Source organism: Lynx canadensis, chromosome C2 (genome assembly GCF_007474595.2).
Source record: "Lynx canadensis isolate LIC74 chromosome C2, mLynCan4.pri.v2, whole genome shotgun sequence".
NCBI lineage: Eukaryota > Metazoa > Chordata > Mammalia > Carnivora > Felidae > Lynx > Lynx canadensis.
In genome coordinates this window covers 63,452,702-63,477,294 of record NC_044311.2, presented here as the reverse complement: position 1 = coordinate 63,477,294, position 24,593 = coordinate 63,452,702, and the positions used below count along the sequence as shown (strand labels likewise).

Here is a 24,593-nt window from a genome sequence, read left to right as displayed (position 1 = left end):
AAGGGCTTTATGATCACAAAGTATTCTACTACATAAAAAAAGCCCACTAAATTGCTGAAGGTGTGATTCCTCATCTTGTCTAGCGTGAACCTCTCCTGGGCACATTCTCCATTCCCACCAGGGAATTTCTGTCTGAAAGAAAAGCCAATGCCTCCTTTTGAATGAATATTTCCCTTTGCTGCAAACAGCCTTTTGCGGGACTCATGGCCATTACCTTTGACCAGGGCTGGCATTCAGCCCATGTGCCCGGTACAGCCATGTCTGTTTTTTAAAATACTGAAACCCTTCTGTGCCTGCTGCTAACTTGTTGCTGCCCTGAGCTTCTCTCCCTAAAAAAATAACTCCAGCCCACCAGGGGGGCTTCCAAGACCCTACGGCAACAGAAGAGCTAACCCCCCTCTGATTTTTAACATCACCCCTGCCTTTCATTTATCACAGATACAAGATGTGTAACTACAAAGCAATGGATCTAAGTTTTTAAGACACAGCAGGATTAAATATGCAAATATCAATTAGCCGTCTCATTCTTAAGGGTTCATTCCAAATGACTTCTGGCTTAGGCCAAAAGCGAATCCTCTCTCAAAAGATAAACTTTGCCATCTGTAACGGTTTGCAAAAGAATATGATGCCAGCCCCAGTGACGACTTGAATAACAGTGCCCCAAAACTCTATCAAGCAGTGATAGCATCATTGGAGTAAGTCTATAGCCTCATACGGTAAAGAGTATTTCCCCCACATGCACAATAATTCAGGGAAATTTTAATACTTCTGCATATCAGATAATCTTAGGGAATTATTATTAGTTTTTAGATGTGATAATGATAGTAAGTTAAGTATTTTTAAGAAGTCTATTTTAGGGGCACCTGGGTGGTTCAGTCAGTTGATTTCGGCTCTTGATTTCGGCTCAGGTCGTGATCTCATGATCTCAATCTTGTGGGACCTAACCCTGCATTGGGCTCCATGCTGAGTGTGGAGCCTGCTTGGGATTCTGCCTCTCCCTCTCCCCTGCTTGCCCTCTCTCTTTCAAAACAAATAAATGAACATTTAAAAAAGAATGCTGTTTTAAATATACGTACTTATTTATTTACAGGTGAAGCATAGGATGGAAGGGATTTGTTTCAAAGTAGCCTGAGAAGGGAGCGGTGGGTGGATGTCAGGAGCAAACTAGTGATGACTATACGGGGTTCTTTATACTATTCTCTCCACTTTGATATATGTTTGAAATTCTTCAAACTAAAAAGTTGAGCAAGCTTGATTGCAATCAGTCTATAGCCCTGGCAGGTGAGAGAAATAACAGAAGCACCCTGGATCAGGACACGGAGAGACCCTGAAGGATTCACAGTCCAACCACTAACCATGTTCCTGTGGAAAATCTCTTATTTTGTCCCGTGCCCAACTTTCCTGTCTGTGCGACGCACGTAATCGCAACCTTCCCACTCCCGGCCACACACACACACACACACACACACACACACACTCACACACACTCCTGAACAGGCGAGGAGGGATCTGAACAGGATAACATATGTATAACATTTTGAGCTTCTTGGGGGAAAGGCGCAACATAACGAATGTATCATTAGGACCTCAGCACCCGGAGGTGTTGTGCGAAGTTCAGTTTAGATGATTCAGAATTCCCAGAATCCCCACAGACTTTTCAGAAACTACCTCATGCTTAGTTTTGTAAGCCAGCTGAAGAAAGGAGCAGAAACAAAACACCCTGCTTCTACACAGGAGGCTTTTAGCAGCTCTGTTTACTCCTCCGACACAAAGCCTTTGTTTATGTGTGACAGATGGTAGTACATGCTTCTCTCCTCTCTCTCTCTCTCTCTCTCTCCCTCCCTTCTACCCTCCCTTCCTCACTTCATTTGTTCCTGTTTCTTTGTCCCCCTACATTTTTCCTTTTATTCAATCCTCAGTGCTTCACATCACTTTTCTTTTTTTATTATTATTTTTTTTAGAGAGAGAGAGCTCACACAAGGGGGGAAGGGGCAGAGAGAGAGGGAGAGAGAGAATCCCAAGCAGGCTCCATGCTCAGTGCAAATCCTGACACAGGGCTCAATCCCATGACCTTGGGATCATGACCTGAGTCGAAATAAAGAGTCAGGCGCTCAACTTACTGAGCCACCCAGGCGCCCCTCACAACACTTTTCTTGAATTTACTCAAGAGCCAGCAAGAAGGATGAAGGCAGACAGAACACCAGACCTTTGCCCAGGTTGACCGTTTATTCCATCAGGCTGCATGCACAAGTCACTTCTTGGCTCAGAGCACTCATATTTGAAATATATTTTAGAAGACAAAATAATGCACCTTTGAAATTGTAGCACAAACATTAAAAGGCTCATATTTACATGGCAGATTTCCATAGGTTGCTTTCTCAAAGTAATCATAGTCAATGCATTCATGCACACACACACGTCCCTTCAGACTCAGCCATTCCCAAACAACAAATGTAGACATAACCTCTTTTTTTTAATTTTTTAATTTTTATTTATTTTTGAGAGAGAGAGAGAGAGAGAGCAGGGGAAAAACAGAGAGAGAGGGAGACACAGAATCCAAAGCAGTCTCCAGGCTCTGAGCTGTCAGCGCAGAGCCGGTCGCAGGGCTCGAACCCACGAACCGTGAGATCATGACCTGAGCTGAAGTCGGACGCCCAACCGACTGAGCCACCCAGGTGCCCCTTTTTGTTTTTTTAGACATAACCTCTCACTGAATATGTACTGTGATATGCATAGTCTATACACCAGCCTGCGGAGGAGAGATGTGAGGGACTGAGTATGCAAGAGCCTTCTCTCTATCCATATAGAACGCTGGTTCTGCCCTCAGCCTGTTTCTTTTTCTGTAAAGTGAAGGTATTGTATTCATTCACAGCCTCTTTCCCAGCTCTATATATCTAGGATTCTATGAGGCTCTTAGAGAATTTCCATAAATTCTGGTGGGGGCATGGGAAGGTCTGTCGGAATACATGTCAAACCAGTGCTTGAATGATGAGCCACGTAATGGCACAGCAGAGAACTTAGGGGCAAAGGGAAAAGGGGGGGAAATGGTATTAAGTTCAGTAGGGAAATAATTTGCTTATAAATAGGGTCTGAGAAGGGGATCAGAGATGGAAAAAATTGATATAATAGATACCAAGCAGGAATAGGAGGCAAGATTTGACACTTGCCTTGATGTCTAAGACAAAAAATAACAAAAAAGCAAAATTGGGCCAAAAAAAAATTTAAAAAAAGGTGTGTGCCTGTTGATCCCACCTAGTCTCCTGAAATTTACTCTCAGATCTCAAACATGCTTCCAAAACAGGCATTCTTCAAGCTGCAGCATACTGGCCATTTTAGAGGAGGTCTGGATGCCTTGTGCTACACAAGGATGATAACTATCCCCCGTGGCCACCCTCCGCCCCCAGACAAGAAAGAGTAAAGATCCGTGCTCAGAAAAATGAAGTTGCTATTTGAGAATAGCTACATCTGCAAATGATTAACTCCAGGATTTATTACCAATTAGGACTATAAATCTCTGCTTACTTTGGCTCCTGAAAAGTTGATTTCACCGGGGGGTGGGGGAAGGGGTGAGGAGAAAGTCATTTGAGACAGGGAGGGAGAAATCCAAGCTTAAAAAGACACACTTCAAATTCAAAAGGGAGAAGGATTTCTCAAGTACCAAAGAGGAAAGCACACTTGACCTTAAGGTTCTATGCAAACAGCTCTACAGATGCCTGCTGTGTTAGCAAAGTCAAAGGTGCTAATGCCACTCAGAAGAGGGTGTCTGGGGCCTGGAAGGGGGTTGCATAACAGAGTGCCATCCACTGGCCAAGCCATAATGTGTCCAGAGTCGGCAATGGAGTATGTGCCTCAGGAGGTTTATACTCCTGAGCTAAGGGATTCCCAGCCTTGGCTGACCATTGGACTCACCTGTGAAGCCTTAAAACATACCTATGCTTCGATCATATTACAGGCCAATTAAATCGGAATCTCCAGGGGTGGTGTTTGGGTATAAGGGCGGTTCAAAAACTCCCCAGGTGACCCTCCAGGTGAAGCCAGGGTTGAAAGCCACCGCCTATCTCATTCCATCCTCATGGCAACCCCAAGTTATAAGTGTCTATCTTATGGTTTTCTAAAAGGGAAAACTGAGGCACAAAAAGGCTAAGTAACTGGTCCAGGGTTACACAGCTAATAGTGATGGGAGGCAGGGTTTGAACCCATGGCTCACAGTCTTAATCATCATGCCCTATGACCTCCCAGGGATATGGTTCTCACCCATTCCAGGCCCTGAGCCTTTATGAGCTTTTCAAGGTGGAAAACGGGGGTTCTCAAACTATTTTGTTATTTCAAAAAAATTATAATAGAAATGAAACATTAGCCCTCATTAATGCTACATATCAATTAGGAAGACACGTTTCTTTCCTTGGCTTGGAATGACATCAAATTAAGGAGGTTGCACTGGAAAATTCATGCTCATCAGGAGTTCTCATTCTTTCATTCAACAAATATTAAGCGCCAGTTTTCTGCAGAGTCTATAAAACAGAACCACCCTGTGCAGGTAATCACACAATAGATGTTCTCAGGGCCGTAACTGTGGCATGCTCCAGACACTCTGAGAGCCCACAGAAGAAAGTAAACAGCTCTGAGTGGCAGTAATATAATAACACTCCTTTGGTGAGTGAAAAATGTCAAGGTAAACCATAGGGCAATATATGCGCATTGCTCAGTGGTAAGATAAAAGAGGGAGTCCCCTGGTGGAGACGTGGGATAATAAAATACTGTAAGAAGGCTGGGGACGCATTGTGGGTGATCCATAAATATTTAAGCCAGGGTGGAAAATTCAAAGTCCTGGTTGGCACCTCCACGAGTGTAGTGGGCTGGATGTCAACAGGGACGTGGGGACAGAGGCAACTAAAGAGCCCACATTCTGTCCGAAGAGGCAGCTGTTCTCACCTCCAGCTAAAACTGTCATACAGAAATGTGGGGACAGGGTTGTCAGACCTTCGGAGTTTTTTAGGGAAAGCTGTGAATAAGGGTTGCTTAATGCAAGATATCCCACTTTGAGTCTTTTCCAGATACTGTGCAGACCAAAGAAAACACATCCACCCCCAGCCCTGCTTTCACCATTTGAGTGATCTCCCCGCTAGTCCCATGGATCCCCAAGCAACTGCTTATTCACCTGTGCCTTTCCCTCCCGGCAGGTATGCTCATTTATTTTGGGTATGGCATCTGGAACAGCACCCTGGAAATCAGTGCTCGAGAAGAAGCCTTGCACCAAAGCACGTACCAGCGCTACGACGTGGATGACCCTTTCTCGGTGGAGGAGGGTTTCTCCTACGCCACCGAAGGCGAAAGCCAGGAGAACTGGGGCGGGCCCGCCGAGGACAAAGGCTTCTATTACCAACAGATGTCAGATGCTAAGGCAAACACCCGGACAAGTAGCAAAGCAAAGAGCAAAAGCAAACACAAACAGAACTCAGAGGCCCTGATTGCAAATGATGAGTTAGATTACTCTCCAGAGTAGAAGTAAACACACAAGAAACGTGTAGACACGATGGTGATTTCTTTTCAGTAACTTAACCTGTGGGCTAGAGGGTGAAAACATTTTTTGGCTCTCATTTCAAAACTCCAGCCTTCCCCCAGAGTCAGTCCCCAGTCATAGCCCTTCATTTGCTACTTTTGCTCTTCAGGATAGTTCTGTTGAAGGGTCTAACCTGGGTTTCGTCACCGAGTCCCTTGTAAAAAAAATTTAAAAAAAATAAAAAAAATAAACTAAACAGGAGGCTACAAGAAATTCTATCTTAGGTGCCACCATCAGAGCTGATGGCAGCAAATGTTTCCCAGGCCTTTGCTTTGCTGGTTGAATCCTTCTGCTTCTTACTGAGACCCCAGAAGCAAGGGGCTAACTTCTTGGGCCACACCGAGGCTGCAGCTCCTCCTGGAGATGTGCCAAAGCAGGCGGGTCGGGGCACAGGGCGGCTTTTCAGGCACCGGGATCACAAGGGCAAAGATCCTCTCAGCGCTGGTGGGCTGAGGACTGCTCCCCAGGGGGTGGGCAGGTGGGTGCTAGCACTTCCTCAGCCAGCAACACTTTGTCCTCAGATCTCACAAAAACGAATTCATGGGAGAAGACGCGTGCTTCTTTTTATTCCCCAAGGTTCTCAGTCTCCACACCAGAACTTCAGGAACCAGCAAAGGTTAGGGACTCTGAGACCATTTCCCCAGAGGTTTCAGATTTACCATAAAGCAGTCACACAGACCCCACAACATGGTGAGAAGCACCATCAAAGGCCTACTTACGTGCCCGGGAAAAAATTAAACAAGCATCTCTTGCAGCGAAGGCCAGAAGGGCATTGGCAGAAATTAACTCTCTGTCATACCTTTTCTTTTACCAGCCCCTAAGCTCCTGCTGATATAATGAAAGAGGGCAAAGTTGGAGCATGATTTCATGGCACTAATATGCCTTGAAGAAGTAGGCCGTTTGTTTTATAATCAGATAAAAATCTTTACAAGGAGAAGTGACCCAGCCACGGAGATCACATTGCAAATTCTATTTCAGATTTCCAAAATTATAAATTGTGCAGTTTGTTGAGATTTGCAACCACTTGATTGGTGGGGGCTCCTCTGAAAACAAAGATGTGAAAGCACAGCTACTTAGGTAATCACATTCCAAGAGATCACATTTCACTTCTGAACCTTATTCTTCTGGAGTAGCTCCCTTTTAGACATGTATTTTGTCTGTTATTTCCCAGAGCAGGATTCACTGAAGCCCAGAGAAACACCTACCCAGTAAGGTCTAAATTGGGCAATGAGAGGGGCTCCTAAAAGAATTTTCTCAGAAATAACCTAGATGAGAGAACGTGCCGCAGGAAGAAAGCTCATGGCCTCTAATCTCTCCTCTTGGGTTCCAGGGATTCCCACGGCTGCACTGAGATGTGCATGCGAAAACATGAAGGCACAGTTTCAGTCGAGCTAAAATCTTTGTGGAAGTTTCCTGAAAGGGGGACAAAATAGCAAATTTCATGCCCTCTCTCTCCCGGATCTAGCATTATGCCAAAAGTTTTCCAGAATACATCGACTAATGTGAAGTGTATTCTTTCTTAACTGTTGAGGTTCCTGCCATCTTGGCATGCTTTAGGATTCTGGAGAAGAGGCAAATTCCATTTTTTCACTCAGTGAACACTGATTGAGAAAGTACCAAGGGCTAAGCGATGAGAAGGGAAAGAAGTGTAACATTGTGCCCTTGGGGTTCCCAGTTCAGGGAGGGCACAGCTCTGACGCCTGCCAAACGCAGACAAAACCACCAAGCCTGAGTCCTTGTGGATGGTGCACTGGGCTTAAAATTAAAGGTCAACTGAAACTAGTTTTTTAACACGCTTTTAAGTCAATTGCATATCACACCCATAGCCAATGTATGCCAATAAATTCAAGCAACTCCTATTTTCTAGATCTTCTTTTTCTGTATCAATTGTTCAGATTTCTGGTCCCCTGAGGTCATTCTGTCATTTTAACGCGATGCATGGCAATGCCGTGTCTTCTCTCCCCTACATTTGACCATAAAGACACGGTAGCTGGTCTGTGAAATATAGTCATGGGAATGAACCGTAAGCTAATTATCAGGAATGTTTTGTGAATACAAAGTTCTGAACTAGTTTTGAGATTCAACAAATCTGCCTAAATCAAATAATAACGTGCTAAGCCTGAGATATCCAGATAGATGGGATGGGGCTGTATTCATTAAAAATTTCCCAAAAGAAATATAAATGCAAAATAACAAAATCTTAACATGGTGAAAGAGCTTGCTTTTACTATGAGGGTTGAGTGTTAAGGTTACAATAGTCTGGTGGCAGATGTACGAAATTTCTGTAGCATGAGGAGAGAGAACACATGCTTCGGTAAACACCACTGGCATATAGATTTTGTGAAGATCCTATGAGCTGCTCTTTTTTCTGGAGCCATTTCTCCCAAATGGTATCTCCTTCTTTTCTTAATCCTGGCCTCTTCATTTCTCTCAAGTTAGTCAGCTCCCTAGCAATCTTGGTTTAAAAAAAAAATAACTCAAAAAACTTAGTATGATAGAAAAAGATTTCTTATGGTAAGTTGACATGTTTTGTTCATGTTTCCCAGCCTCTGTGCAATGGTCCCAGATTTCAGAATGCAGTTTCAAATACCGTCAATTACTAGAATGATTCTATTCATGTTTCCTAACAATTTCCCCAAGACCACTTTCTGGGATCATGTTAAAAGTGAGATCACCTTATAATTACTGAAGAAACTTAGCCTTCTTGAATGGAGTTCAAGGAAGACCTACATTTTATTGAATTCTTCTCTGCTGCAAAAGCTCCTCCAGGGAAGTTTCATTGTGTGAATTAGTAGTTTGGAACCAATTACTTGATTTTTTTTTTTGTAATTGTATTCTATTTATCGGTACTCTACTTCATTTCAAAAGGATTTTGAGGTGGCCATTAAAATACATATAATACCGAGAAAAAAGTGAGGAGTTTGCATAAATTAAAAATAGAGATAGAAACGATAAGACAAATCTAGAAGTGTGTTTAGTGCACAAACGCAAAATCTTTGTGTGCATTGCTAGATTTGCCAGTGAGGGGCATCTTGAAAAATAATGGAATTGTTAGTAATGACAAGAAGAAATACTTCTGCATGATAACAACAAATCTTTCCCCATGAGGGTAGAGAATAGCATAGACTATTGAAACCTACATATAAGCTTCAGACTTAGATTTTGTCAGAAACACGTGCCTGGCATATAGTGAATGCTCAATAAATATCTGATGATAAGATGGATGGATGAATAGATGGATGAAAGGAAAATGAAATGTCATGTATTCAACAATTTTTTGTGGAGTGCTTATTCTGTGCTATGGCATAAGAAATGAGTGAAATCAGGATATATAAGATATATAAGTAAAAACTATAGTGAAGGTTACAGGTGAGATGAGGGAATTACAATGTGAAATTGGAGTTCAAGTATGGAAAAGACCTCCTTCCATTGGAGAAAAAAAATGATAGAGAATTCAGCCCTTGTGTTGAGCCTTGTGGAATGGGCGGAATTCTGCCAGGTAGAAATGGGGGAGAGGCTTGCCAAGTGGAGAAACAGCATACATAAGGTGGAGACTGGCTGGTAATCTGTACTGTGACTAATAATCTGTACTGTGCCTCCTTCAAGGGGAGGCAAGAAGCTAGTTTGACAGGAGCTTATGCTGTCTGCACGATTTATATATGGAACAGTAAGCAATAATGCTGAGAAGGTGGTCAGGGCTTACTCACTGATAGACTGGAACAGCGAACTAAGCTGGCTGGCTCTCCCTGGGTGGGGACGCACTGGGGAAATGAGGAAGGTATGAGTCAGGTTGGACTTTAAGAAGCTGGGGCAGTGGCCTCATCTGCCTGTGGAAGGAGCTAACAGATCACATACACATTTCAAATTGACTTAATACATTAAAGGGGAAAATATATCCAAATTAAAGCAATGTATGGTTGATTCTTCTTTTGAGTCCTGATTTCATCGTTAACCTAGGAAAAGTATAGTCATTTAACGTGTAGACAGACAATACGAAGTTATTCACAGCCACTTTATAATTTTCAACAATAAGTTTAAACGACCAAACCTAACAACTTTTTATATCTAACTAATCTAAACGGTAAAACCTCAGCTCCAGATTTTACTCAGCTTGAGTGCAAGGCCACGTTGAACTGGAGAAAGGAATTGGATGATAGAATTAGGCTAAGGGACACCTGGGTGGCTCAGTTGGTTAAGCCTCAGACTCCTGGTTTCAGCTCAGGTCATGATCTCACTGTTTGTAGGTTTGAGACCTGCATCCGGCTCTGTGCTGGGCATGGGGGGGGGGGGGGGGGGGGGGGCGGAAGTTGTTGAATTTAACGATCCATTTGTCTAGATATAAAGCCAGCGATTATTGAGAAACAAAACATGAACTCCTTCAAAGAAATGTCTTTCCCCTATTCTCCCGAAAAGAATTGATCAACTTGACCTCCTTCACATCACACTTGTTGGAAGTCTACAAGGGGCTACCTTTTCTCTGTATTATAAACAGAGGCTACAGGAGTTTGAGACTCAGCCTAAAAGACCAAAGGAAGTAGCTTTCCCCTCACCCCAGCTTTCACCAGGGGCTGAGATGTCAGTGGAAGCCCATGGCGGGTCAGCCACAGGTTGACCTAATTTTGTATCTCAGAGTGGAAAAGTCAGAAGTCAGGAACCACGTCTGAAGGCAGGGAAGGGACCAGCTCACTGAATCCAGGTGGAGTTAATGGCCCCTCTTGGATGTAAGCTTCCAGGTTAGTGACCAATCCAGAGATGGCCTTAATTTCTTATGCTGGTGGGAGAGGGGGCACGAATGAGACACACACTCCAAAGTTTGCCACTAGGGCTTCATGGCAGTACTCCATTTTTACGCCATTTGAAACAAGACTAGTCAAGGAAGGTGTTTCCAACCAAAATGTCCATAGAGCCTCCATTACTTCCATATGCTTGCACCTCCCTGACACTGAGGACCCGTTTATCTGCAAGGGCCCTTTGAAGTCCCTAAGAGAGAGAGTTACCAGCTGGTAACCACTGAGGCCTGGCCGTGAAAAGAGCCAATATTTGTAATTAAACAGCAGGCAAACGCAGAAACGGCATCCCAAACCACAGGCTCCATGGCGAGCAGGAACCCGGATGTTGTTTCATCAAAGAGCTGACTTTGTATTTGTCAGTTAGAATGGTGATGGGTGGCAAAAAGCCCCTTTCATGTACACAACCGTTAGCCCTGTGTCTATTTTTTTTTTTTTTTTATCTAAGACTTTAGAGGAGAAGCTATTGTAATTTCCTTTCCTCCTCAGGAGCTACTGCTTTCTAAAATGCTTTCCTTTTCTGGCTTGGCTTGAGTGACACATGCATCATTCTGAAATACCTAGGCCATTGTCTTTTCTCAAAATTATTGCTCTAAAATAATGTTCTTTTTTTCCTTTTAGGGCTTAAAGCCCAAAAGGGATTGGTGAGAGTTTTGAAGCCCATCAAAAGTGAATATATATTCTGCAGTGTCAACTAAAAGAGTGCTAGAGGGGCACCTGGGTGGTTCAGTCTGTTGAGCATCCAACTCTTGATTTGGGCTCAGGTCGTGATCTCACAGGTTCATGGGATCAAGCCCCGGGTCAGGTTCTGCACTGTGAGTGCAGAGATTCTCTCTCTCATCCCAGTGCTTGGGATTCTCTCCCTCTCTCTCTGCCCCTCCCCTGCTCATGCTTGCGCACTCTCATTTTCTCTCTTTCTCTCACTCTCTCGAACATAAATAAACATTTAAAAATAAATAATAAAATAAAATAGTGTTTGAAATCGTTAAACAGTGTTCTACGTGCATGGCATTACCAAATTCATACAGGACTTCCGCAAAGTCAGCTTTGGGCTTAAAGCTTTCTGAAAACAGGTAGCTTTTATTTTTTACCCCAGGAGACCATTCAGTACATTTTGGTACAATAAGGAGAGAAAATGGCTCTGTATTAGAATTCGGAAACAAGAGCAGCCTGGATTTTTTTCATTAGGGATTCACCCTGTGCTTTTTTTTTTTTTTCCTATTACACTTTCCTAACATTGACATTAGCGACATTGGCTAAAGAGAATTGTGGGTCACGTAAATTTCCCAGGCAGTGCGGACTTTGAAGGATTGTGCTCATTCCAATATCCAGAGGAGGAGAGAGCTCCTTGCACATCTCCGACTGATTGGTGTTGGCAATTGCCAGTTCACTGGTCTCACTCATGCTCCCGAAGGCGAGAATCTACGGCAGACATCATACGTTCCCACTTTCCAAAGCAAAGACATGCCATGTTAGTGCTATGATGGCGCATAAATACCTCAACTGTCTGGGCTGATAGAGGGGCTGCGGGTTTTTAAGAGAGCAGCTATTTCTTCTTTCTTCATCCCATGTAGTTATACCATCTAAGGACAGAGCTCACTCGACATTCTAGCTTTTCTCACTGTGGAAAAGAAACATTACTGTTCAATTCATGTCCAAAGTTATAAATACAGCTTGTAAATCTTACTAACTTGTTTCATTTTTGTTTGGTCCTTGAGAAGTACAACTTGCTTTTTGCCGATGGTAATTTCTAGTGTCTTTCTCTGCTATTTTTTTTTTTTTTGGTGGGGGGGGGGTATGAAATTGCTGTATTTGCTAAAGTTTGTTCATTTTGTGGTTTTTAATTCCCATTGGTGCACTGTACAATGGGGTGTTGTAGTGTATCATGAAGAAAGAAATAATTTGCAGATATGTTATGGGGTGTGTTTTATTTTCAAATGACTGTGGTGTTGATAATATATTGGTTTATCAAGATACTAAGGGAAAATTCTAAATTTACCAAAATGTGTATATTTTAATAAATGCATAAAGCTTTATTGTGTGCCTTTAAATTTAAAAATGGGTGATAAAGTCAGAAACAAAAATGTCTTACTATAAAATATACATAGTAATGTAAAGCTTTTACACAGAAGACTACCAAAAGAAAAAAAAGAAAAGAAAAGAAAAAGGAACTTCCCCCTATTTTGTTCACCTTAATCAGTACCTGAAGTCTGATACTTTCTTTCCCTTCTAAAATGGAGACGAATAAGTGAATCTTGCCTTAAATGTTTCAGTTGTCCTTTGTAGAAAAGCCAGATAAATGAGCTCATTTTTTTTTTTTTTGGAACTAATTGCATTACTGTGGAAAAATTCATTTTCAGAATAAAAATATTTTAAAAATTACAGCTAATCGACTATGAAAATTGAAATTTGAAGAAAGTCAGTGTCATCCTACCTTTCAAATTCACTTTATTTCCATGAAGAGAATCACAAGTTCTTCTTCAGTGGACTCTCGGGAGGACAGGAAGTGACCCAATCTCCCTCTGGTCATTTTCTTCTAACTTGGTACCAGGCTCCGTCTGGGACCCCCCACTACACTGCTTCCTGAATTACCCCATCCCCAGTACCACAAGCCATAACCACACACACCTGCCCTCCATCCTCAGCACCAAGGAGCATTCCGACTAGTTGCCCCCATTCATTTTAGGGACAAACTGGAGGAGGACCATTACCTGCCTACAGACAGCATTTCTGGTGGTTTAATTTATTTTTACTGCTTGACAGTACCGTGGTGACATCTGGAGAAAAGGTAAAGTGGTGTGGTAGGGTCACATGATGCCACACCGCACGAGATGCAAAGAACCTGCCATGTCTCTATGTTCTGCAATGCATTGATCTCCCTTGCCAGGGTCTACCTGCCTGGGTAGCAGGGAGAGAAAAACGAATTTTAAATGCATTCATTTGCAGAATCACGGCTGTCTTCTACTTTAGTCTCTTTTTCGATGATTGAGTCTCTTTGGGATGCAGGCTCAGTCTTTTGGATTTCCTCCCCTCCCCCTTGCTTCTCTCCAAAATGACATCTGGGAACAGAACCTATAGGATCTCACAGAAGTTGGGGGGGGGGGGTCGGGGGAGGCTAGGCGAGCAGATGAGAACTAAGGTGTTCTGGACCCTCTGCTGCTGCAGAATGGCTACCTGGACTGCTCCCTGCACAGGTGACCATGGAAAAAGAACTGGCCCGTCTAGCCATATGGATTTCATGATGACATTCACTTCCAAAGTCCACACTGAATCCCAGTTGTGAAGTTCCTGCACACAGATGCTCCTTGGTATGATTCCAGGCCTCTGCTGGTCCACCAAGCCCTCAGCACTTCCACTTTAAAACCCACTGCATCCCCTCCGAGACCTGGGGCAGGACCACCACCACGGGCCAAAGTATCCAGTCACTTCTGTCACTAATGACACACTATTATTTCTGGGCTCTGCTCATTGATGCTTAGAGCCCATGATTGCAGCTTCTAGCCTGTGGTGTGCTGCAGCCTGATCCTGAGAACAATTGTTAACTTTTCATAACTTTTGTGAGTCAGTTGCGAAAGACAACTATTATTAAAACTCGGGGCGCCTGGGTGGCTCAGTCGGTTGAGCGTCCGACTTTGGCTCAGGTCATGATCTCCCGTTCGTGGGTTCGAGCCCTGCATCTGGCTCTGTGCTGACAGCTCAGAGCCTGCAGCCTGCTTCGGATTCTGTGTCTCCCTCTCTTTCTGCCCCTCCCCTGGTTGTGCTCTGTCTCTTTCTCTCTCAAAAATAAATGTTAATCAAAAAACTTTTTTTAAACTTAACTTCTATAACCTTACAATCAATTGTATTGAAAGCAAAGGTAATAAATACTCAAAACTAATTACTACATTTAACTGTTATCTACTACATTTAACTCTTCTTGAGGTTATTTACAACCTTATATCTGTCTGGGGAACACTCTACAATCATGTGCTATCAACATCTTTTCCCAACTTCGTGCTCAGTGAGTTCACACTGGTAGCTTGAAATCGGCCATGGTGGGAGTATTCACACCGTGCAAATTGACACATGCTACAAAATCAGGGTCTGTTTGTTTGTTTCCAGAGAGCTGTCTGTTAGACATTGATAAGCACACCACCGCTTATATCCCTGCCAGCTAAGTATACCACTAATCTGTCCAGTGTTTTCAGACATTATCACTCCTAACACAACCCTGCCCACAGAGAGGGGGAAAGCCTGGACAAGTATTTTTCCCTTTCCATCCTACCTCTGTTTCTCTTCTTCTCCCCACCATCCAGGAGGACCAGCAGAGGTTGGCTGTCCACTCTTCTCTCAGTCTGAAAAAAGATTTTCCCTACATATTACCTCCCTCCTGAGGTCTATACGCCTTGGAATTCTGTCTTACTGGTGAAAGAGTTGCCCGTTTGTTTATTTGTAAATAGTAGCCAAGGAGACTCACAGGACAACCTGGAACTGGGGATCACCAGGATCAAAAGAATTGGACACATATTCCAAAATACAGCCTCATTACATGGGTCTTAATGTTGAAAGGTTATTTAATAGCAAGCGTTAGTGAAGAAGTGAAGAAGTTGGGACCCTTCAACTTACCCTGGTGGGAATGATGCAGCCACTGTGGAAAACAGTGTGGCTATTCCTCAAAAAAAAAAAAATAGATTACCATATGATCCAAAAACTCCACTTCCGGATATATATCCAAAAGCATTGAAAGCAGGGTCTCAAAGGTACTTGTTCACAGCGGCATTATTCACAGTGGCTAAAACAGGAAAGCAACCCAAGTGTCCATCGATGACTGAATAGATATGTATATATACATATATGTGTATATATGTATATGTATATATAAACAATGGAATATTATTCAACCTTAAAAAGGAAGGAAATCGTGGGCACCTGGATGGCTCAGTTGGTTAAGCATCCAAATCTTGATTTTGGCTCAGGTCATGATCTCATGGTCCTTGAGATCGAGCCCTGTATCGGGCTCCATGCTGGGTGTGGAGCCTGCTTAAGATTCTCTCTTTCCCTCTCGCTCTGCCCCCCATCCTGTTCACTTGCTCCCTGTCTCGAAAAAAAAAGAAAGGAAAAAGAAAGAAAAAGGAAGGAAATCCTGACATACGGTACATCATGGATGAACTTTGAGGACATTATGCTGAGTAAGCCAATGACAAAAAGATAAATACCATCTGACTCTACTTATATGGGGTACCTAGAGTAATCCAAATCATAGAAGCAGTAAGAAGGGCTGAGGGGAGGGGAGAATGGAGACTTATTGTTTAATGGGTGCAGATTTTCAGTTTTGCAAGATGAAAGAGTTCACGAGAGGATGCAGTGATGGCTGTGCAACAATATGACTGTGGTTAATAGCACTGAACTGTATGCTTACAAATGGTTAAGATGATACGTGTCAGGTTATGTACATTTTCCACAATTTTTAAAAATGAAAAAGATTCAAAGGTTGTTCAGAGTATCAAAGCTGCTTTATAGGCATTTTCTCCTTAGGCCACAACTGAAAACCTTTGTTTTATTCAAATGCCAGTTAGTTAACACACAGTGTAGTCTTGGTTTCAGGAGTGGAACTCAGTGATTCATCTCTTACATTACACCCAGTGCCCATTCCTAAAAGCACCCTCCTTAATACCCATGACCCATTTAACCCACCTCCCCTCCAGCAGCCCTCAGTTTGTTCTCTGTATTTAAGAGTCTCTTATGGTTTGACTCCTTCTCTGTTTTTATCTCATTTTTCCTTCCCTTCTCCTATATCAAACCATTTTAAAGCTTAAATGCCCCATTCGAAACTTAAGGGACCCCCCATATCCCAAACACTAAACATTTTATTTCCAACTACTAACAGTTCAGTGCCTGGCAGTGAGAGCCCTTTCTGTGTCAAGGTCCCCTCCTCTCTTTTGCCCACATGCACCTCTTCCCCCACCTGAGGATAGGTTTTTTTTCCATTCTCACACTGGCCTGAATCAAATCAAGAAAAACTCTAAGCTATGAGGCTCAGAGAGAAAACCACACACACACATCCCATTTCTATGACCTAGAAAATTTGAATTCTCCAAGCTTTTATTACATATATGTGTAATCCTGATGCTTACCCATCAGAACCATTTAGAGTGTTTTCGGGAAGGGATGAGCCAGCCCTCTATAAGTCAATTAACTGGCTGAGATAAGTGCAGTGGCAGGCTTTCCTTCAGAGGAGGGAAATACAAATGATTTGTGACTCTAATTAACTTCAAACACAGCAACAGGAATACAATTTGGCACAGAATCCGAAGAGGAAATAGTCCATCTAAATTCAATTCTGGTGGCTGGAAGACTGTAATTGAATTTCCTTCCTAACAGAGACACTCCTCACAGGGCAGGGTGGGGAGGAGAAAGGGGGTTTCCTAGCAATGGGGTTTCCCTGTTCTATGAAGCTCCGTGTCCAAAGCAACCCCTTTAATGTACTGGAAACTATTCAAGGTGTGGATACAATGTCCTCCACTTTCTCACCCAGCCTTGTCAGTCTTGTAAAAGAAGGTGGAGGAGACTGGGCTGATCAACCCACTGGAAAGGGCATGGGAAGGAGGTAGGCTGTGAGCCTTGAAGACCAGCAGAGAGAGGACACCTCTGCCCTATCTGCTCCCTGAGGCCCAAATGCCTCCATTGGAAACAAAGTCTGGCATTCCTCACTAAGAAAGACATCTTTAAATGCCTTCACAGTTAACTCCCCTTGGAAGAAGGAACACAGTGTCTTAATTCAATCATGTTGAGATATGAATGACTGATACTAGTTCCTTCTCAGAAAGTTGATTTTCCCTGGTCATGGGAACAGAGTATGAGGGCCCTGGGTGCCTGACAGGGGTTTGGGAGCCTCCCAGAGGTGAAAATGGCACAGAAGGAAGAGGCCAGGGTCCCAAAGACACACTTAGCCCCATTCACTTCACAATCTTGCTGAGAGCTAAATCTAAAATACAGCAAGGGTTTAGATACCATAAATCTGCCTTGAACTGATGCCCCCAAGATCACTCTCAGGGGAGAGCTGGCAGGTGAGGTGCAAAGAGGTTTGGACTGCTAGAGAGAGACGGTATTCCAGTCCTGGCTCTCCATAGCTGGTTCTGTAAACCTTGTTTCCTCATCTATAAACAATAAGTTGACCTGTGATTTCTCACTTTCCAGATCGCTGCCATGAGGGCAGTGAACACAACTCTCTTGCTTCCTACTGCACCTTGGCACCTAGTGCAGAGCCTGGGATGCAGGAGGCCTTCAAAGAATATTTGTTAAACGGATGAATGACTGGAAGTTGAGTTTTCCTTCACCATCCAGAGGCCCTCCCTACACTGTTGCCAAAGTGGAGAACAATTTCAAATTAATCACACTATCAAATGTTGGGCAGTTCACCTCTCTGACAGATTTCAGATCCTTTAACTCAACTCTTTAGAAATTGATCCTAAGAAAATAAATAATCAGAGATATGGTCAAAGGTTTATGCCAAAGACTATATCTATAATTACAGGGGGAAAATACCAAAACATGGAAGTCAACCTAATGTCCCAAACAGGAGGTTGTTTAAGTAAATTACAATGTAACTGTAGAACTCAGTAATGTACAGCCAACCAAAACTGTCTTCAAGGGGCACCTGGGTGCCCACGTTTTTCACCATGGAAAATGTGTACCGATACAACTTTGCGTTGCCTTGGGGATATGGCATGTCACACAGAAAATGATCAATAATTTTTTCTTAAATTCGATCAAACAGAGTTTCATCCACACCTGCCAAAAATACATTTTCAAAATGTACATGTTGTTCATGATTTATAAAGGAAATATATCCTTCTCTAAGGTCATTCCTCTACTTAAAATCTCCACTGGCTCCCATTTGCCAATAGAATCAGCCCTCCATATCACATATCCCACCAGTATCTCCAGTCTCATGCCTAACCCTCCCCAAGCGTCCTATATTCTGACCCCATCAGACTCCTGAATGTGTTCTAAGCCTATTCTCTTGCCGTCTTCTTGAATGTCCTTCACCCCTCATCCACTCAACAAACTCCCATTCATCCTTCAAGTTCCTCTCAAATGCATCCCTTTTCTGAATTTCTGGAATTTAACCTCTGCCCTACTGACTCCTCTCCCAACTACATGTTTGTATAGCATTCTTTTTTCCTTAATGTATCTAGCATTTTCCATGTTGAATACAGTTATTTGTTTATATGTCTCTTCCCTGCACTAGATCAGGTGCATCCAAAAAAAAACATAACAAAGAAAATATTAGAACTACTTTTCCAAAATTTAAAATCTAAAAAATGAGAACAAAACTAAGCCTTATGTTCAATACATTATTATATAAAATCAACATATTACAATATGCTTATTATAATACATTAATATATATTATAATATACTTATAATCTGTATTAACATACAACAATAACATATTCAATGGATGAAGTATAAGACTTAATTTTATTTGTGTTATATTGTATTAAGTAGCTTACTATGGATTACTCAGAGCCACATATTCATCAGATCATCACTGCGAGGATCTAATGGTCATATGGGTCCCTAAGAGCTTCTGAGGACTGAGAAGAGGTAGATAGCACCACCCTCACCACCCTCACCATTTCATTCAAGTTATGATGTTTTGTATATTACAAATACCCATTTAAGTGGATTTATGGATTGCATTGTCTGTTTTTATTAAACTGACCCCACACAAAGAGCTGTCATTTACAAAACTTCCTACAAAGCATAAACTAACAAATTGTGGCAGAAACAGTGAAGCCAAAAGTACAAAAGTTTGTTATCTAAGAATTTTAAAAACAAACATTGTTAGTCTGTGATCTTATAACAATTCATGAAAAACAATTGCTTTTGGGGGCGCCTGGGTGGCTCAGTCGGTTAAGTGTCCAACTCTTGATTTCGGCTCAGGTCATGATCTCACAGCTCCTGAGATTCAGCAGCCCCCTCCACCCCCACTCCTCCCAGCCCCGAGTGGGGCTCTGTGCTGGCAACTGGAGGCCTGCTTGGGATTCTGTCTCTGCCCCTCCCCCTGCTCTCTCTCTCTCTCTCTCTGTCTCTCAAAATAAATATTTAAAGAAATTGCTTTTGTGGGGTGCCTGGATGGCTCAGCTGGTTACGTGTCCAACTTCAGCTCAGGTCATGATCTCACGGTTCATGAGTCCAAGCCCCGCATCCAGCTCTGTGCTGCCAGCTCGGAGCCTGGAGCCTGCTTCAGATCCTGTGTCTCCCTCTCTCTGCCCCTCCCCAGCTCACGCTCTGTCTCTCAAAAATAAATAAAATGGTAAACAAGAAAGAAATTCCAAATCCTAACACACAGAGGGAGCCTTTGACAGCCTCCTGGTCTTGACGCTGTCCACCTTCCTTGGGCTAGGAGGAGAAGTACAGGACTAAAGAATCAGAACCCTGACCCTCTCTGCCATCCTGAGACCAATCTTTAACCAAAGCGAGGCCCTACTTCCCTTTTTGGGGTCTTGCTGGATTGAAAGTAGCTCAGAAAGACCTTCTGACCTGGAGTGCTCTCTTCTTTTATTTTCACATTTTAAACACAAACTGGTTAACTTCAAGAGGGCTCTGTACAAAAATCTTATTGTTTTTCTAAAGAGGTCTTATTGAGTGATTGATATTTTGAGGGTTTTCCAGCACAATGATTTCTTTGCTAAAAACAGAGTGCGCTCACTCATTTTGGTATTTGTTTGCAAACCAAACCCATAGTCTGAACATTGGCCATGTCCCCTTCCTGCCCTCTCCCATCCCCCTGCTAACAAGTGGTAACCACAGTGGCCCATACCTAGCATACAGATTATGTATGATCTGTCATTCATTAGGACTTCAAAGCCTACAAAAGAGTTCACTCCCTTCAGTAGCTAATTCCCCTTATTTCCTGAAAATCCATTTGTGGCCTGGTGGAGAATATGAGTCTACCTTTCCTCTTTCCAGAGATACAAATATCCAATAGCTCTTATGCCATAGAGAAGCTTGAGTTCCCTTTATTTTCCAATTGACCACAAATAAATGATCCCTTTCTAAGAATAATTGTTTTGAAAATAGGTCCAGAATTTAACTCTATTTCTAAACTAACATTTTTAAGAAGGAGAGGATTTATGTTAAAGACTCTTACACTAATTTTGTATCTGTCCTTTTATTAAATGGCTTTCCATAGTAATTCACTCCACTTTCTTAGGAGGCAAATTCCATTTGAAGGCTAGAGTAGCATTTAATACTTCAGGCTTTATAGTCAGAATGCAAAGGTTATAATCTTGGCTATGGAACCTGCAATTTACTTAATCTCTTTGTGCCTCTATTTTCTCATCTGTAAAAATGACTATGTGATAGTCCCTAACTCATGGAATGGTTGTAAGAATTAAATGAACAAAACCTGTGTGATGAACTCTGTTACTATTTTAGGTAAGATCAATACTTCTCTTTAAAGTCCTATGTAAAAGATGCATATTTTTGATATTGTAATTCTGCTCTAGTTTGTGAAACATAATTTAACTTCATTTCGCAAACTCCAAGTATGCTGTAGCAGTATCAGAACGGGCCTTAGCTTTAGAACACGTGGGTTCAAGGCTTTTACTTCGAGAGAGAGAGAAAGAGTGCGAGCAGGAGAGGGGGCAGAGGGAGAAAGATAGAGAATCTTTAAGCAGGCTCCGTGCTGAGCACGGAACCCGATGTGGGGCTCAGTCCCACGACTTTGGGGTCATGATCTGAGTCAAAATCAAGAGTCGGACACACTCAACTGAGCCACCCAGGCGCCCCCAAGTATTGGTACTTGCTAGAGCTGTCGCTGTGGTTCATTACTTCATCTCCCTGAGCCCCGGTTTCTTCACATGGGAAAAAGGGGGTGATACTAATAGTTGAATAGACCGAATGTTTGTGTGTCCCTCCAATTCATATGTTGACACCCTCATCCCCAAAGTGATGGTGTTTGGAGGGGCTGCCTTTCAGAGGTAATTAGGTTTAGATAAGGTCATGACAGGGGAGCCCCATGATAGAATTTGTGTTCCTATAAAAAGAAGGTCTAGGGGAGCCTGTGAGGCTCAGTCCGTTAAGTGACCTCAGCTCAGGCCATGATCTTGCGGTTCGTGGGTTCAAGCCCCACATCAGGCTCTGTGCTGACAGCTCAGAGCCTGGATCCTGCTTCGGATTCTGGGTCTCCTTCTCTCTCTCTGCCCCTCCCCTACTCATGCTCTGTCTCTCTCAAAAAATGAATAAACATTGGAAAGAAAGAAAGAAGAAAGAAAGAAAGAAAGAAAGAAAGAAAGAAAGAAAGAAAGTCTAGAGCTTTTGTTTGCTTTCTCTTCCTACCCCATGAGGACACAGCAAGAAGGCAGCATCTGCAAACCAGAAAGAGACTCCTCACCAGATACTAGATCTGCCGGCACCTTAATCTTAGACTTCCCAGCCTCCAGAACAGTGAGAAATTAATGTTTATTATTTAAGCCATCGAGTCTATGGTATTTTGTTACAGAAGTCTGAACTAAGACAGATACCCTTCTCATAGAATTGTTAGAAAGTATCACATAGGTTTCCCTCAAAATCCGTTCTCTTCTTACACATTTAATCGAGGAGCCTGGGGTGGCTCATTCGGTTAAGCGTCTGTCTCTTGATCTCGGCTCAGGTCATGATCTCACAGTTCATGAGATGAAGCTCTGCATCGGGCCCTGTGCTGATAGCTCAGAGCCTGCTTGGGATTCTTCTCTCTTTCTCTCTCTCTCTCTCTCTCTCTCTCTCTCTCCCTCTGCCTCTCCCCTGCTCACTCTCTCTCTCAAAATAAATAAATAAATAAATAAACATTTAAAAAAATAATAATTGAAAATTTAGCTGGGTACATAGCCAGCCAGAACAAAGGCCAGCTAGAACAAAAGCCAGGGCCAGCTTCGTGGACACAATGACCTGTGTAGTCTCACAGTCCCTGAAAGAAGGGGGACCCTGTACTTGGTTTAATTCTCTGCTGTTGCCATCTTGAAATTCTTGACAATTTTACCATTGAACTTGTGTTTTCTAAGTCAAATCTAACAGGACAATAGAGCATGCGTATGAATAGAGAAAATATGTGCAATACATGTTTCCAACATTTCTTGCCACTGTATTTTCATATAGCATTCACAATGCCCCGCGAGCACAGAATTCCAGTGTATCCATGATGTATGGGAGCTCAGCAAGATTCAAAGCAAGCTCAAAGGTAAGAGTGTGTTATATCTATGACTGAGTATCACGGTCTGAATATTTGAGTACCCCCAAAATTCATATGTTGGAATCCTATACCCCACGAGTTATGGTATTAGGAGGTGGATCTTTTGGGAGGTACTTAGGTACTTGGGGGTGAAGCTATCTTGGGATTAACGCTTTGATAAATGAAGCCCCAGGGAGGTCCCTCACCCCTTCCGCTGCATAAGATACAGTGAGAGGGCACTGGCTGTGAACCAGGAAGAGGGCGAACGCCACCATGCTGGTGCCTTCATGGTGGGCTTCCAGCCTCTCAAACTGTGAGAATAAATTTCTGTGGTTTATAAACCACTCTGTCTGTGGTGTTTTGTTATAGCAGCAGAAACAGACTAAGACACTGAGTAAGCAAGTGCACTGACAGTCTCCAGAGGCCACACCTACCATTCAAACCACATCTCACTTCAAACAGAAAGAAGGCAATGGAATCCTAAGAAACACGAATGACCAAGGAACCCTATCATATCCTTGTATTAATTCCCTGTATTCGCCAACTACTTTATACTGAAAAGGATGACAGAGAAGGAAAGGGAAAAATAGGGCAACTTACAGCTCCTTCTCATTTCAACCTTTCCTTACTCATCAGGAAGCTGAAACTAGAGAGAATTGGTAGACTGGGTGCATGTGAAGAAGTAAAATAAAAAACAATTTAGTTAGCTTTGTGCAATGTTTCCACAGTTCTAATAAGAATTAAGTGCTAATAGATGCATGAGCGACCAAATACAAATTGTGGGATTTTTAAGTTTCTGCATAAAAGTAAAATGTTCTTATATTTACATTTAAAACAGACATTCCGGGGCGCCTGGGTGGCGCAGTCGGTTAAGCGTCCGACTTCAGCCAGGTCACGATCTCGCGGTCCGTGAGTTCGAGCCCCGCGTCGGGCTCTGGGCTGATGGCTCAGAGCCTGGAGCCTGTTTCCGATTCTGTGTCTCCCTCTCTCTCTGCCCCTCGCCCGTTCATGCTCTGTCTCTCTCTGTCCCAAAAATAAAAAAATAAAAAAACGTTGAAAAAAAAATTTTTTTAAATAAAACAGACATTCCAGGGGTGCCTGGGAGGCTTAGTGGGTTAAGTGTCCAACTCGTGATTTTGTGTCAGGTCATGATCTCACAGTTTTTGAGTTCGAACCCCACATTGGGCTTTGCTAACAGTGCAGAGTCTGCTTAGGATTCTCTCCCTCTTTCTCTCTCTATCACTGTCGCTCTCAAAAGGAAATAAATAAACATTTAAAAAATAATAAAACAGGGGCGCCTGGGTGGCTCAGTCGGTTAAGCGTCCGACATCAGCTCAGGTCATGATCTTGCGGTTTGTGAGTTCGAGCCCAGCGTTGGGCTCTGTGCTGACAGCTTGGAGGCTGGAGCCTGCTTCGGATTCTGTGTCTCCTCCTCTCTCTGCCCCTCCCATACTCATGCTATGTCTCTCTCTGTCTCTCAATAATAAATAAACATTAAAAAAAATTAAATAATAAAACAAACATTCCACAATATAAAGAATAGTAAAATTCATGCTAGTAATTTAAAATTTTAATTTTTCTTTACCTAGAACAACATTAAATGGCAAAACAAAACAAAACAAAGTGAAAGATCATGACAAGTCAGAAGAAAGACCACAGGAAAAGGAAAAAACTTTACATTTTTGTTATCTTTAACACTTTTTTCCTGCTTTTTCTAAAAAGAGCTCCACATTTTCATTTTACACTGGGCATTGCAGATTACATAGCCAGCCCTGATGAAGATTGTATTTCCCAACCTCTCCTGCAGCTAGATGTGGCCATGTGACTTACTACAATCAGATTCCTGTGACAGCTTGAGGGAACTATCCCAGGACATAGTGGGCATGGGCCTTTGCCTCTTTTCTTGGATCCTTTTTCCACCTGCAATGTAGATGCTGCCATCTTGGAGCATGAGTTCAAGAGCCACTTCTAGGACTGATGAAGCAGTGTGTTGGAAGGAGCCGGGGGTCCCTGAGCGCTTTGTGAAGAAGAATCACCATATCAGGCCAAG

General features: G+C 42.8%; 1 protein-coding gene across 1 annotated transcript in view; it reads left to right on the top strand.

Annotated features, from left to right (window-relative positions):
* The window catches only part of SLC7A14 (solute carrier family 7 member 14), a 112,423-nt gene extending 102,647 nt beyond the window's left edge, over nucleotides 1-9,776 (top strand). The window contains exon 8 of the mRNA XM_030330405.1: nucleotides 5,181-9,776. Within this exon, the coding sequence (XP_030186265.1) occupies nucleotides 5,181-5,503 (323 nt within the window). The 3' untranslated portion in view covers nucleotides 5,504-9,776. The remainder of the gene's footprint in view (nucleotides 1-5,180) is intronic.
* Nucleotides 9,777-24,593: the final 14,817 nt, after the last annotated feature.